Here is a 16484-nt window from a genome sequence, read left to right as displayed (position 1 = left end):
CAACTCGGTTGTAAACTATTATCGGCACAATGTTGCTGCTTGAGACCAATGTCAATCCGATATCTTGTGGATTACAGAACCTATACGATTATTGACGGTGTGAAATAATGTTTGTAGTAGTTTTTTCACAGGAAAACATATAATACCTAAATCCAGTTTGTAGTTGGTCTCGTTGAGTGTTAATTTCCATTCCCCAAAACACACATCCATGAATATAGGGACCGTTTGCCATTCCACTAATTCTGACTTCAATTCGTGATCCCTCCGGTGCCTACGACGAATTTTTTTATTACTAATTATTTTCATTATTAATGACTAATCAAATAATCTGAGAGAATAGAGAATAGAAATTACCGTAATCCAATAGTTGCAGACTTTCATGTCCACTCTTTCTCCTGAATTAGGTACTCCTACTCCGTCTCTCAATGTTTGAACATCATTACTTGCTTCCACCACACCGCCACATCCAGGAGGCTTTAAAAAAACATCAGTAAACTTCAAATTATTCCATGATCGAAGTGTACAAGCGCTGAGCATACTCTTTGATCGCACAAATCGCCTCCATATCCGCTTGGGCAAACACATCGTGAGCAATCGCGAGGATTTGGGAATCCACCCATCCTGCACTGTGCCGAACCCTGACCACAATTTCCTAAAACATTCTCTAATCAGCCCTCTGTGCATATTGAATGTGTCTAGTCTTCGAACAATGGTAGACATACTGTCGCATCCATAATGTCTATTGATCATAAGTTTTTCTATGAAGGAAATGAATGGTGATCCAAGAGTCTCCAGATACGTTTGATCACGAGGAACCATAGTGGGTTTACCATTTTGAGACGCACTATAATATTTGCTTTCAATCCAGAAAAGCGAAAATATTATTCCCATGGAATTTGAACCTGCTTGCCGCATAATGCATAATGCTTCCGTAATCGTACGGTAGTCCGTAGTTCTCATTTGTTTGTGGTGTTTGTAAGGCGAACTGATCCAACCAAGATGGCTGCAATTTTTGTGCAATTTTTTCTCTTGTCGGCCCAAAACTTTGTTACGAAGCGTTTGTTTCTTTTTTCTTACTATGACATTTTGAGGGATGAAGTAGAGATATTGATCGCGATCATATCTTGCGTGTGTGTGCCAGAATCCAATAGCGTGGCCAATTTCGTGTGTGGCTATTGCAACCTAAAAATAAAAAGGAAATTTCTGGAATGTTTGCGATGAAGTTTCTGTTGTTTGTATCTCTCGTGTAACAAATAGTAGAGTTCGTGTTGTCGAGTACGAATATGTGTGTCGTCACGCTTAATTTCACCTAATCATCGAAAAAGTGGCGTGGGAAAGTGTCTAAACTCCTACGAGGTACGTTAGAACGCGCCGCGTCCACGCGTGAGAGCGGACCACAATCAACAATGTTTCCTCATCGCCCAGTTCATTTAAAACCAATGGATATGCTGCTGTTGTGGAAACCGAAGTGTGTACAAGAGTGACGCGTTCTAACGTATCGTCGTAGGAACTAAAGCAGTTTTCCCATGTCGTTTTCATAAAGATTAGGAGAATTTCAGCGCGGACACATCACTGCTTGTAATATGCACTATATCGAACTATAAACTGTCTCGCAGAGATCCAACAAGCGAGGATTTTTTTGATGCAATGCACAATTCAACGGTCAACGCTTCTTACCGTCGCACAACCGTCTCCTAACGAGAGCATTTGTTCTCGATGAGTGTTACCAATCATGGACCAGCATCCATTTTGTTTGAAAAGACGGACCCTGGTCGGAGCTGAAATGAAATCATTAGATGGACGAAGAAACACCGAACATCTTCGTAGCATCACATACATGAAGGATTTTCACGGAAGTTAATGCATGTATCCTCCATCCAAGCCTGTGCAGCTTTCACGAATACAGTTCGCATTAATTGATCTAAACGTACTAGCCATCAGTACACTTTTTGAAGTGTTACTCAAAAAATTCAATTTAAAACATTAACCTGCGCTAGGATCAAACGAATATTCAACACCATCGGGCCATATTGTTTGCGGATACCATTGATCACGGTATGCTTGTCGTTTTGTACGATTCTTGCCTTCATTTTCAATCTCGTCGGTGATTTCGTTGGCCTGATCGCTGAAAGCAAGCGATCGATCGATTCGCGTCTTTGTCGCTCAAAATCAGAATCCTGGTGTAGCTGATTTACTCTGTTAAAACGATATCGCCTTGGAACAATATATCGGCCATGCCAGTCCTTTTATTAATTTGAGAGATCGTATCGCCACTTTTTTGAATGCGATCCTCTTTATTCAGTTTTATGAACTGAAATTGAAAAATTCCAATCATTCAATTGAGTAACGCATCTCAAAAAAAAAATTATATGTCCACAAAAATTCCAACATCACCTTCATAATCTTATCCACTTCCGCCTTCCGTTGAGGTGTAAGCGCTAACTTTTTCTTTATTTTGTCCCTCAATTTGGCAAATTTCTCACGAATTTGAAGAAGTGATGTGACATTCATTGACTAAATCATAGTCTTCTTAGGATACTATTCAGGATAAGACTTTTAAGGTAAAAATTCTACTTGCTTACACTCTTAATCTTTTCGAGAAGTGCTTTTATTTTGTTTCCAAGTTTACCTTTGAAGAAGTCTGAACCGCAATTCACGGTCAAAGCCAATAGCAGAATGAGTAGAAGGATCCTCATCCTGAAAGAATCAGGGATGTCATTTTAAAAAGGAAGCAATTGTCAGTTGTCATCGAAGAAGGTCACTGATTTTAGATATTTCTGATTTTGGTCTAAGAACCTGACTTAGGTTTAAGTCGTATAACCACATGGATCAAGAGATGATAGCATAGGATTGTAAGAAAACTGTAAATTTTGCGTATTTCATCCTGATCATTCTCTTCTTATATTGTTCTAAAAACACGTGACAATCCGATTATGAAAAATATTTGCCACCGGGCAAATAAATTGTAAACTGGGCAAATGTTCAAATAAAGTAAAACCAAACCACAATAGTTGTTTCACGAAAAACACGAAATGCAAAAATTTTATGTCTTACTCATTTTTTGTTGAAAAATTACTACGTTAGTATGTTTTTCTCGCTATTGGTGCTTCCTTTGCTTATTTGTCACTTTTTCTTGCTAAAAACTTCACAATTACTATTTTGTAATCAACATCTAACGGTAACGGGTTATTGCGACGTGGTATGGTAGAACCGAAAACAAATATTCTGACCATATGTGTAAATTTCACACTCACTGTGATCTGTCTATGTGTGTTCAGCTGATGTTTAGTTTTCCGTTCGAAAATCTGTTTCATTATTCTACTAAAATCACCTATTAATTGCTAATTACTGTATTTTGTAAGATGGATCACTTTTTTCTTTTTGATAATCCGACCTAAGGATAAATTATTGCGTTCTGAAAGAAAATGATTTCTTTTTTCTTAGCTCTAAGCTTTAACGCAACAGTTACTTGAATGCAGTTGAATAATTCGTATTAAAATAATCGGAAAAAAAAAAAAAAAAAAAAAAAGGATAAAATAAAGTGGCGTATCAATCCACTTGGGATGCGCCAACGCGTTTTACTGGAATTCGTAATCGTTGAGGTGTTCTGATATACCTGGAGGGATCTTCCACTGCTGCCGCTGAATTCCTTCTGCTTATAGTTAGGATTTGAGATTAAACTTGCAAATACTACAGCGAAATAAAGGATAAAGGATAAAGTCACTGGCGTATCAATCCACTTGGGATGCGCCAACGCGTTTCACTGGAATTCGTAATCGTTGAGGTTTTGGAACGCGTATTGGTCTATACAATGACTTGAGGGGGCCAGCCGATGATCAAGTCAGTGTTTTCATTCTCTCAGACAAGTCTGGTACCAATTTATCGACCCCGGAGGGATGAAAGGCTTGGTTTGCACTAGAGCGGTTTCGAACCCTCGACCGTGTGGCTACAACGGACCTCTAACCGACTGCGCCGCACCCGCCTAAGCCTAAGTAAACTTTTTCTCTACATGAATCTGTATTCAAAATTTTATCTCTGGATCTTTACCAATATAATCATCTGCCATCACTAATTGTAATTTGGTCCAAAATTCAGCGAGTAACTCAGTGCAAATTTTAAGGAAAGTAACTGCGCTTTTTTCGTTTTTTTTCAGTTGTTTAAAGCTAGATCCAGTCGAAGTCACTATCAGGTCTGCGTAATCGATGGTTCGAACCTGCTGAAGTTTAATCAAGCATTGCTCCCTTTCTTCCTGTAGTTTTCTTTTTTGAAATTTTTTCTTTTTAAAAAAGCGACATCTGATATTTGTGTGAGGATAAGGAATTCTGAGATAATTCATCGGTGAGCTACTACAGGTCATCGTGAACTGACTTTGATTCAATACACAATGGCTCCAGATCCCCACTTCTTTTTTTTTGAGAACTAAAGTAGATCGTTAAGAACTATTGAAAACACCATAGTGAAATTAGACTTATAGTCTCTTGTGATCACATTTTTCTGTCCATATTTTCTTGTCTCCGTAGGAAATTTACTAACGTGCTCTTCATGATTGACCTTGGTTATACGCCGTTACTCTAAAATAGAAGAGAGAAGGGGAACAGGAAAAGAAAAAAAAGCAAAAGAAAAGAAATTCTACAAACGGAGTTAGCGGAAATTCTTGCACGATTAATTCCCCTCTGGAACTTGCCCTTTTGATTGTACTTGGACAAAATTCTCCCGTGTTAGTAAAATTAAAAAAAAATATTTGGGAGGATTTCTAGTCGTACACAGAAGAATGAGGGAATTTTGTGGTAGCAAATGGGACCTAGAATCACCATCTAACCGTAACATATGAATAATTTTATTTGTGAAAATCTATAGAAAGTTTCTGACTGTCATTTACTTTGGAATTTTTACGTTATTCATTTATATGTAAGTCTGAGTACATGCAAAAAAAAACGGAAATTACTTTAGAGAATTATTTTCTCAAAAATTAAAAAATATAACGCTTAAAAAATAGTATAACGTCCATCACAATGACAACTTTAGCTTATATCATCACCCTGAAACTACCCGGACCCTTTGTTTCTCCTTTTTTTCTTCAATCAGAATGATTCCACTCATTGGGTCCTGCAGTACTGTACGTACCATAAATAAACGAAATGAGAAAATGGACCACGTTCTGCTTCCCCCAATTGTTTTCGGTTTCTGAACATTTTCTGATGACATTTCTTTTACGTACGGTGCCATTATCGTTCTCGAACTGTCCAAATGTTTCCATACATAAATTTGGTCACGGTGTGTAATTATTGTAACTAGATTTTCAATTTTTATTTCTTCCTACGATACACGTTCTACTCTATTATTGTCCTTGAGATGTTTTTCATATATTTATGAAGAACTTTCGCCTCTGAATTGCTATTACCTTGATTTTACGTAGTGCTCATTAAAAATTTCCCCTCTTCTACGAAATCGTTTGCTGAGTATTACCAGGGAAAAAACACACACGTAGGCAAAAAATCCTCATAAATGTGCTCAATGAAATGTTTCGGGAAGAGAGAAAAAATCCCGTTTTTACTGCTTATCTCAGCATTTCTCCCGTGTAGATGTTTTTAATGTCCGATGACAGGCAGAGGGTAGTGGAAACCGGAAGCCGAAGACAATTATGACTTCCTGAGTGACTTTTCGAATTTACTAATCTTAACCTATTCTAATTTAGTCAATTTAAGCTGCATATAAAGGAATTTCGACTTTTTTCATGGAAATTTTTTTATCGGTGCAAGTACACCTTATTCAATCATTTTCACGCTATTTTCACTAGTTTCACTTTCGTTTGGTTGGATAAACTATTACATGAACGAAAAAGCACTTTATTGCAACAGCAACGAAATTTATTGCATAAAATCCTGCCTACACGTCTTTTTTATTTTTTTCTTTCTTTTTAAATTCCAATATAACAATATAAGTGCGACAAAAGTGGTTTTTTTTTGAAGTAAGGAAGTCACTAATTGAAATTTTCCATATTAATTAACGTATCATGTGATTATTTCTAATTTTGCATGCAATTATGTAATTATGTATGTAATTTTTTTTCTTCAAACACAAAACTATGAACTTGATGTATGATGACTTGCTTTTTACACCATTACCTCGTTAGTTTTGGAACGGATGTAGCGCAGTCGGTAGGAGGTTCCGCTGTGACTGCACGATCGATAGGAAGTTCGAATCTGCCTATGTGTCAACCAAGTCTTTCACTTCGGGGTCGATAAAATAGTGCCAACCTGTCTAGGAGTGACTTTCGTAAACCTCAAACGATTCTGAATTGAATTCCGAACATGGTGGCGGATCCCAAGCGGATCGATTTGACGCCAGACACAGTAACCTTCACACTTTATCACAATAGTTTGCGACCTCGTAAACTTTTTACACCACTATTATTCGTGTACTACGGTAATTCTGGCCGAAATGTCTTGTCGTATCTTCTTTTTTTATTTTTTCTTAACTTCTATCTTTTTTTTTTGGAATGAATTCCCATTTTGAAGTGTTTTTTTTCGGCAACGATTAGCTTTAAAGTCGAGTAACCAAAAGGAAATTTAGACATACGACAAAGAGTTTTGGAGACACTTTCACGTTTTTTCAATTTTTTCATTGCATTCAACCCAGTTTTCGAGTAGAATTTAAAAAAAGGCTGTTCATAGCATTTCTTCACTGTTTCCGTTCAGATTCTTTTCAAATCGTGATGTCACGTTGGCGCACGCAAAATTAAAAGTATGACTACCGGATTTCAGTCGTTATTCTCGAGTTTTCTACAAGAAAAAAAGAACTGGTCTGTAACTTGTAGGTGGAAGTGTTTTGTTAAGTGAAATTGGTGAACTCAACAACTACTTACCTGCACGTGATGCTTTAGGATGTATGTATGTACGACCACTTGCTATTACGGTACTCACTCACGTCAGCGTAACGTTTATCGATCTTTTTATAAAGAAAATTTCTTGGTAGACTTTCTTCGCGCAAGAGACAAAATATGAAAGAATTGAGAAAAAATAAATTTAAAATTTGATCCTAAAAAATAGTTCCAATAGTTGATTGTTTGGTTATCCTGTACGAGGCAGTTTTTCATTTCAATAGTACTGATTTTTTCTCAGCACCGATTTTTGTTTCGTAAGAAAGTGAACTTTAAAAATAACTTGCTGAATACCTCTGCAAAAAAAAAATTGAACGTTCTGAAACAACAGAATTTTTAAAATCCTAATTTTGTGGAATAAAGAAGGTATAGAGTACCGCATTATTAATGGAACCTTAATTGATTTGAGTAATTGATTTTTAGTTAGAAGTTCAACTCCTTCTAGGTCGTTTTTTTTTCATTTTTGCAGCTCCTGTAACACGGTAACGGAAATTATGGATCTTATAAAACTCATCGATTTTTGCGTTACGGACAATACCTTCACAAGTGCGGAGGATTTCTCCTGACCTACTCACCTGAAGTATTATTTAATTATGAAGATCATTTAGTAGAGGTTAAGCAGAGATTTTTCGACGAGGTTAGCGCTGTGAATCGCTAAATGAATCCTACCCTCAGCGCACAAAATCTGGACATCACGCGAGAGCGACCAGCCGCGCTCATCGACATTGGTTACTATGTTTTGTAACCTAACTATGCATACTAACCCACCATTTTGTGTGTGTCGGTGAGTCCTGTACAGAATCGCATATGATGATAGTTAATGATTATTGTGAACCCCGGGAGATTACTATCTTACAAATCTTACCTCACTAACGCCTTCTTTCGTGGGAATAGAAAGAAATAAAACGAGGGAAGTGAGTAAATTGTAACCTCCGAAACTGACTTTGGAGAAAGGAGGAGAAGTTTCACTGATCAAATTAATTGCGTGCCTAACATTGTAATTTTTCCTCATGTAGAATTTTTCGACCTCGAAATTTTGTTGCTACCCGATGCTACCCGAAGTACATTCGATGGTTGCACTACTTCCTACTTTTTGCAGAATAACATACAGAAATAGTAATGATTTGTGCAATTGTGGAACAACTTGGATGTGCTATTAGCTGATTTTATTTGAGTTAGAGTTAGAGTTTGTTGTAATGTGGACGTAAAAACGAACCTATAACGAACGTCTCCGCCCACGGCTAGAAAGCTAATTGGCTTTTAGAGGAAAGAAACGGGTTCCATATATGTGCAAATGGAGGGAAGATTCATCAATCTTATCAGCTACCGAATTTACCAAATCACTGCCACAACGGTGGACGCAGACCCGGAAAGATACGCGATAAACCATGCGTTCCGATGAGTGCAACTGTGAGCAGAGAGATTTTTTTGCACAACTGTCCTTATGCCGCCTTCACGATCGTCGGGAAAAAAATGGATTCACTTACGGTGAAAAAGATAGCGACTTTTTACTTTTCTCGAGACCCATTCGCTGTAAAATGACCGCGAAGGTCTGCGTATAAAAGGAGGAATGATTAACTGTAAGACCATCTACCAGCAACCAACGTGCTTATTCGGTAAGTAACATTCTCGAATTCTCAATGTGGAGGGATTATGTGTGTTTCGTGCGGGCACTTTCTGCCTTCTTCCCATTACTTTAAGGCTTCTAAGAGCTTATTCCGGATATTCAAGTAAGGAGAAGTAAGGGCTTAGAATTAGCACCTTTTTCAAAAAAAAAAATATAGAATCATTAGGCTGGGTTTTAGGGTCTTTTCAGAAGTCAACTTTGTTCATTTTCACTTTGTTTGTTTTTCTTGTGACGCTCAATGGTTCGACTATGCTCTTTAGACATTTACTTTATAGTAGAAAGTAAGTAGCAATAGTTCTTCCAGTCTGAGTAAGAAGCTAAGGACCAAAAAACACCAATTATATGTCTTACCCGTTACCTACCCGTTGAGAAAGAAAGCAGTTAATTCACAGGAAACATCTAACCACCAAGAACTCGAGTAAATAAAAAAATGTCTGAATCCTTTTGTTTCAGGAATTCCGAATGAGTACAACGGGGATCATAGCCGGGATCGCCGGTGTTACTGCAGTCACCACTGTCTGCTCGCTCATAACAGTTGTCCTTCTCGTCAATGACATAAATAATTTTTATTATGACGCAATTGAGGAGCTCAAGGACTTCACTGTAAGCGTAATACTCTTCGATCATCTTGAAAAGCACTTCAAAAAACTCCGAATTTTGCCAGGACCTCGCCAACTCCGCATGGTATGAAATGAGGCCGTCATATGAGGAGGTGAGAGAGAGAAGAGCTGCGTGGCTTGGAATATCTCGACAACGCCGCCAATATCCGCCACATTGCAAATGTGGAGCGTTCCCTACAGCTTGTCCGGCTGGACCGCCTGGCCCACCCGGAATGCCTGGATTAGACGGAGAACCTGGCGGGCCAGGTGCTCCAGGTATGCGTGGTGCTGACGGTATTGGAGTTAGCTATGGCGGTGGAGCTGGTGGATGCATCAAATGCTCTCCTGGACCTATGGGATCCCCTGGTCCGGATGGACCTCCTGGACCTCCTGGGCCACCGGGAGAGGCGGGTGCATATGCACGTGGAGGTGGGGAAGGTCCGCCAGGGCCACCAGGACCACCCGGAGATGCTGGAGCAGCTGGAGCACCCGGAAAGGATGGAGAGCCTGGCATGCCGGGCGCTCCTGGAATGCGCAGCATAGGGCTACCCGGACCTCCTGGACCACCCGGACCAATGGGACCACCAGGACCTCCTGGAGAGAGTGGTTATGGTGGAGGACCTCCACTTCCAGGACCACCCGGACCCCCGGGACCGCCTGGAATGCCTGGGACACCTGGTCCAGACGGACCACCTGGAATGCCCGGAACGCTTGGTATGCCAGGAGGAGACGGAGCGTACTGTCCTTGTCCACCACGTACTGGACGCTATAGCCGTCAAGGTCCTCGGGGTATTTCTCGTCACAGGAAACGTCTAGTCCCTGTCCCTAAAAAGAGAGTAGCCAGACGTCCCAATGGTCCAAGTACTGCAAGGAATAGAATTATTCAGCATAAGACGGCCTATCGGAAGCAGTGAGGCTGATCGACTCCGGCTTCTCTTGTAATTAGTGATAAGGTAGAATTATTTGTTGGAATCATGTTTCTAGTGTTCTCCTTTTAAATGTAGTGGAAAATTCAATGAAATAAATATTACGTAATATTAAATTACTTTTTTTGTTTTCTTTCACCCTTCCGGATAAACAAAACCGATAATTGAGCGCTAGTTATTGCGGTTTCAAAAGGATCTGGCAGTTGTTGTGCTCTTCGCTAAACCATTCTGTAGTCCTGAGGAGATTTTTAAAGATTTCCAGTTATTTGATAGGCATCGTGATTTTATTCACCTCGTCATTTAAAAAATATTCTTCTGATCTATAACGAGTTAAACTTTCTTTTTAAGAGATGTGTTGAGGATTGGTTAATGTCCTAAAATGTGTTATTACAATAATAAATTCGAATAATCCATTACTCTGAAGAGTATTTACTAGTACAAGAGAAAAAGATGAGTTTAGAGTAGTTGATCTCGACGATATCGATCAGAAGAGAACAACCTCATTCGAGTTATTGACGTATTAGAACATAACAGAATTGAAAACAAACATTAAAATGAGTAAATTGTTGCCTTTCATCGAGTAACAACTACTAAATAACTTGGAGTACCAAAAAAAAATTCGAAATAAAGCGTCTTCGAGGGCAGAAAAAGAAAAACGAAAGATCAGACGACCGAAACTGTCGCCTCAAAGGTTCGAAAACGTTCGACGTCCTCCCATTGATGATCAAATGTCTTCATTCTTAGCGTTTTGATCTGTCCCCTTACATCGTAAACTGCGATTCTTTTAAAATAATAGTAAGGAAAAATTGGATCTGAAACAAAAAAAAACAACCTATACTCAATAATCATTAAATGATCACAAAATTTTACTGCTGTTTCAAAGGAGTAAAGTCCAGAAAAGGGATTGTGACAGACCAAATTTGAGGATTAGATCAACGCGTGTCGGGATCCGTGTGCGTGTGCGACACAGGTCCGAATTTTCAATCCTAATCAAGGTATCCGTGGATCAAAAGATTTTATGTGGGACCAAGTTAAGGTGAGTTTTGAGGTAAAACGAAATGAATTTTGAGAGTAGGGCCAGAAGATTGGATGAGATTCTGTCCGAGAAGTCTTCTTCCAGAGTCTAGTACTCTTCTCTGAGTTCAGATTGTTAGAGTCAACAAAGAAATCAAAGTGCAAGGAAACAATAGCAAAATACGTAATTAATTTATTCTGTTATTTAAAACTTTTTACTTGCAGCTACATAGTGGCTGGTAGTAGGACCTAAAGAGATCGTAGCCAAGTTTTCTATTAGTGTACCTAGAAGATTTTTTAGACAGAACCTTTATTCGCCTGACGTTTCGGTTCTTTCACAATTTTTAGAGGCCTAAATAGAGGTTGACCGGGACAATTTGACCCACTAACCTAGGTCAATGTTTCGATGATGGTTCAAGGTAGTGAAAACGAAGGCCAAGTACATTAAAAATAGTCTTACGTAGAATTCCAACGGACCTTTGGCCCTTGAGAGCACGCTGCTGTTGTCGCTGCTCAGTGCACCAACGAATGGGTATTGCTGTGTGTGTGGATCTCCCGCCACAATATGGATTATTTGATCTACACGCACACAAAATCAGGCAGTCTTAGAGGTCATAGAGCGATGCAAGTGGCAAGAACTCGTTTGCTATCGACAACCATTCAGTCTTATTATTCACTGAAGAGTTTCCTCCGAGAATTGTGTTAATGTTTTCTTTTTTTTTTTGCTTTATTTTTTATCTTCCATTTTAATTTTTTTTTCGTTATACCAACGGGGTTTTGGTGAAACTTTACTATTGGCCTGAAGTTTCGACAACTTCGTCTTCATCGAAGGCGTGAAAATTGCTGGAGGCCTTTGATTCTATTCATATCTTCATCAGACTCTTCCTTTCTCCTTGCCAACCTCTGATATTGTTCCAAGTACACCACGCAAGACCTTCAAAACGAAAACAACTGACCAGTTCCACCGACTAGCGGGGTTGGTAGACCACCGCGTTCTTAAAGATTGTCACCAAGGCGAATGAGATCTGCGCACTGTGCAGTATCCTTAAGCACTGGTGTCTGGATAACGTTAAGGAACCGCATGTGGGACAATCTTATACCTCACAGAGTGTTACGAACGGCATGAAGTCGTTGGTCATTGATAAGCACCCATTTTTGTTATTCATGGATGGATTCCGGACAGAAATCCAGGATTCTTCCGATACCTTCCTAGTAGATGTTTCTTTCTCGTGGGCTAATATCGTACACTTTATTTCAAACTCGCTTCCATCTTGTTTCTCACTCCTATGGTGCCCTATTCTTTCAAGAATCCACCGCGTCTTGCCGATATTTCACTTTTAGTGAGCCGGGGTTACGCATTCCACGACATAATCGTTTCCGTTTCATACTTTTGGCTTCGAAAACAAAGACAGATGATGCGGAGGTTCCAAGGCACGAGGACTTCTGAACTGGACGCTATAGAACGTCAATATTACTTAGAAAATAACCAGACCTCGGTTCACATGGTTTCGGTAGCTGTAGCGCTCTTGTGATAGATGTCGGTTCTCTCTCTCTCGGTAGCCAATTTGAGAAAAAACCATGGAATGTTATCGTGAATGTGCACTGTACCGGTGAACTAATGACTTGTCATCTTTTGTTTTTGCCCGTGTAGAAAAAATTTCAAAAAAAAAACTGGAGATGTATTTTTTCCATTAGGGAGGATTGATAGTTTGTTTGCTTAACGACCACATCAATTTACAGTATCCACAAGTATCAAAATCCAATTTTTTTTGTCAGTTTTTTCGCTGACGATTCGTGTTTGGTGGTGCCAAACCTGGTGGAAGGCACTTTTTTGCTTACCTGAACTATATAATTACGATCTGAGGGCATGCAAGAACCCCGGCTTCTAGTAACCAACAGTGCTGAGTACTGGATAAGTTGGTACAATTTCTGGAAATTTATGGTTAAAACACTGTATAAGTAAAGTATGCCAGCAGACCGGAACCATTTTCAAGTTACATAGAATCTTTTAAAATGATGGAACACTTTGTCATTTTTCCTTAACAGATCGACGACCGCTTGTTTTTTAATTCTGCTGAAATATAAGGCCAGAATTGATGTCTCAAATTCTATCATCTCTAGGTTCCCATAGCGTCCCGAAGCCCCGGTACCTTTGCATTACCTTTCATTTCCTGTTCCTGGTTTCTCTTTTTATGATTCTGCTTTCATGCAATAGTAGATGAATAGGATCGGATCGTAATTTCGTATCGTATTCGACGACTAAACCCATATAACGTATTTATAGTCCTTATTAGTCTTAATTCCCACCCTGTCGAGTTTATGTGCTTTTTGAAATCACTAAATCGTTCCTTGCTTCACTGTGCGCGTGGCTTATCCCTGCCTATTCTCATTCTACTCTTTTCTCGTTGCTGGATTTTCTATTGTTTTCTTTTGTATTCATTTCTTGCCTCATACTCTGTGCACGCCTTTGAGCGCAATAAATGAAATAAATAAAATAAACAAATAAATAAATAAACAAATTTATCGGTTGTATTTTGTCGTCAGTGGGTTGTACACGCTAAAGCACATTCACTCTGCGTGAACACGGTTCTTTGCTTGACCCATGCTTTCGCTCCTCTCTGCTCTGCAGGATCGATATTGACCCGCATCGTCCTTGCACAGTCGACTGTAGACCCTTGCACATTTCTATAATTTATTCTCTTCACCCAGATCTTTGTCGCTTTATTAAATATCAGTCTGAATGTCTGGGTAATCCCTGACATCAGAGTACTCGTGGTGTTTGCTTCACTCGCATTCACCGATCAATAGAAGTCAAAAGTAGTGGCATTTTTCGTAAAATTGAAGTTGTATTTCTTCCAACACTTCTTTTTCGTTTTTTTTTCTTTCCTATAAGTTTTAGACACTGATGAAATGATGATTTCATCCTAAATTTCATCTAAATGTCAATGTCAATGTCAATGCCATTTGGAGAGTATACAGAGACGATTTTACCCCTTTATTCCTCTGATACCTCCACAATTTGGAAACATTACACGAGGTTTTATGGGTTTTCCTCCTCTTTTTCCTAAACAAACAACACAGAATGATGTGTGAACATTAAATGACGTTACTAATGATAAAGTTCTGCGATCACATCAACTGCTAGCTACTATTTAAGCAGCGGTTGTTTCCAATTTTTGAAGGAAGGATGTTACAAGAGAGCGGATGAGGCAAATGTGGAGGAGAATAGATATGCGGTCCAATACATAGGGGGAAACGCAACACATGCAGTTTTCTTCGCTGCGAAACGGTTAACAACGTCTCATTTACTTCTTGACAAATTCACTTGGAGTTCTTCAACGGCTCTACTTACACCATGGCGCACCGATTTGGACACCATAGGACCCGTGTTAACTTACGTTACCGCTTTGCGGTGCCACCATACCTATCTAACGCCGTTGGACCCCTCTGACTGTTTTCCGGAAATTCCTTACACACATGTGACAGAATAAATCAGTTATCATAGGGCATGATCAGGAACAGTTTATTGTGTCTTGGCTATACCTTATTGATCGATTTTGTCCATATGGATTTAGTTTTGGGACATTTTTTTCGGTAACGAGAAAACGTGGAGGGAAACAGTGTATGCATGAGGGTTTTACTCGAAACTGTAATAAAGAAATTTTAGTGGTAAACACGGCAAACGCACGTGAGTACCCTCTTCGAAGGGACCACTCTCGTTGGAAAAAATATTGCAGCAACAACAGATCGTGGCGTTTATCTGAAGCCTGACCTACTTAAGGTATGCGATATGTGGATGGTACGGCTCCGCCCAGTTATGTCTGCATCTTCGTCGTCAAGTATATCCCATCATACACATCGTGTTCGATATTTGGGTGGAACTCGAATAGATCCACGTTATCCGTAGCCTTATAAACATCTAACCTGCCTGTGGATGAACGCTGAAGGTCCGCAGAACTCCTTCTACTACTTCCGTCCAGAACTTTTGCTTACTGGATCAGGCGGTCTTCTCCAGTTTGATTCTACGAGCGCCCTCAAGGTAGTTTGTACGAGGTAACCACCTCCTTATAATGTGACCAAAGAAGCGAAGATGGTTTTCTTGTGAGTAATTTGAAGATGAAGGTTTCCGTGTTTTTTTTTCTCAACGGTAGAAAAAACATTTTATATCCCCATCTTTCTGCATCATAATGTGTTCCTATCGTTTCACTATCCATGAAATTGTTGATTTACGATCGTGAATCAGAAAAACGATTGATTTGGTACACACTAAGTGAGACTTAATTTACGGGCAAACGTCTTACTGAAATGATGCAGTGGAACCATCATTTGCGAGAAAAAAGGATCTGTAATAGTGACTGGAAACAATTTCGACCGACCCAACACTCTCTTTCGCCCATTTTTTCGAAGAAAAACTTCTGAAACCAACCAGGGTTTCGTTCTCATTTGTGAAGTGATTTTAAGGTGGAAATAACACAAAAAGGATATTATTAAAGGACAGGTTATTATACACACTACACCTTTCTAGAACATGCCCAATTATTTGAATGAAAACCTTCACCACTCTTCATATGTGCTATTTTAAATTTTTGGAAAAAAATTATTACAACAAAATGATTTTGAAGTCAGCGATTTTTAGGTGGTTTCAGAAATGTTTTCGTGTGAAGCTTCACATATCTAGATTATTATTCTTAGATCCTCAAATTTTTAATAAAAAAGAAATTTTCCTCAGGATGATGGTGAAAAACCTTTACAATTGTATTGATCGCATGCAGTGGTTTGTATAATTGTAGTACTTCTTAAAATAAACTAAACTAGCCGTTGAAACCAATATACTGAACTTCCACGAAAGTGGGAAAAATTACAGGAGCAATAAATTAAAGGCATCACCTCACGAATCTGACGTAGTATGGATTTCCGGTTGGACAAACTCTATACGGGGTACCGTAGATCGCGGGATCAGGCGTGGTTCGGCTCTCTAATCGTGGTAAGAAAAAAACGCCGTAAAAGCCTCTGTTTTTCACGAGGATTTTATTCGCTACGCTCCTCCCGCGCGCACGCGCCGCATCCAGCTGCGCAGCGGTCGAAGGCCAGTGAGCTCTCCACGACTTCCTGTTCAAGTAGAACCTATGAATATGCTTCTGAGGGGACCAGAACGTATACATGGAGGAGTGTTCTAACGTTCCTCGTAGGAAATAAAGCGGTTCCCACGCCTTTTTTGGGACCACTGGGAAAGGTGAACGGAACCGCACCTGATCCCGTAATTTAGAAGTCCATCGCTAGTTTTTTTTCCGAGGATTTCCTCACCACGTCAGATTCGTGATACTGCTGCCTTTAAGTCATCGACAGACGTATGACAACCAACGACTCGTCAGTTATTGTTCCTAGTAGCATTGTTGCCCAATTTTTCACCAAGGTACAATGGATTCACTTACGTGAAA

The 16484-nt window shown here is 39.4% G+C and overlaps 2 protein-coding genes across 4 annotated transcripts in view; one reads left to right on the top strand and one right to left on the bottom strand.

Moving 5' to 3' along the window:
- The window catches only part of RB195_004478 (uncharacterized protein), a gene marked incomplete at both ends in the record, with an annotated part of 2798 nt that extends 102 nt beyond the window's left edge, over positions 1–2696 (bottom strand). For both annotated transcript variants that reach the window (XM_064182332.1, XM_013450011.2), the window contains 13 exons: positions 1–80; positions 147–271; positions 355–474; positions 540–652; positions 723–844; positions 903–1003; positions 1078–1182; positions 1678–1778; positions 1838–1921; positions 1989–2125; positions 2196–2311; positions 2395–2514; positions 2583–2696. The exon at positions 1–80 is cut by the window's left edge. In XM_064182332.1, the coding sequence (XP_064033599.1) occupies positions 1–80; positions 147–271; positions 355–474; positions 540–652; positions 723–844; positions 903–1003; positions 1078–1182; positions 1678–1778; positions 1838–1921; positions 1989–2125; positions 2196–2311; positions 2395–2514; positions 2583–2696 (1438 nt within the window). The remainder of the gene's footprint in view (positions 81–146; positions 272–354; positions 475–539; positions 653–722; positions 845–902; positions 1004–1077; positions 1183–1677; positions 1779–1837; positions 1922–1988; positions 2126–2195; positions 2312–2394; positions 2515–2582) is intronic.
- A 6273-nt stretch (positions 2697–8969) lies between these two features.
- On the top strand, positions 8970–10020 carry RB195_004477 (uncharacterized protein; the record flags this gene model as incomplete). Of its 2 annotated transcripts, XM_013450010.2 has the most annotated exons (2): positions 8970–9110; positions 9172–10020. In XM_013450010.2, 2 exons carry the CDS (start codon positions 8970–8972, stop codon positions 10018–10020), a joined length of 990 nt encoding a protein of 329 aa, XP_013305464.2. The 2 variants fall into 2 exon arrangements, with proteins under 2 accessions (XP_013305464.2, XP_064033598.1); XM_064182331.1 differs by lacking the exon at positions 8970–9110 and having other exon boundaries at positions 9199–10020.
- Positions 10021–16484: the final 6464 nt, after the last annotated feature.

This window comes from Necator americanus, chromosome I (genome assembly GCF_031761385.1).
Source record: "Necator americanus strain Aroian chromosome I, whole genome shotgun sequence".
Classification (NCBI taxonomy): Eukaryota; Metazoa; Nematoda; class Chromadorea; order Rhabditida; family Ancylostomatidae; genus Necator; species Necator americanus.
Note: the sequence above shows the minus strand (reverse complement) of the source record. Positions and strands in the feature narration are given on the sequence as shown.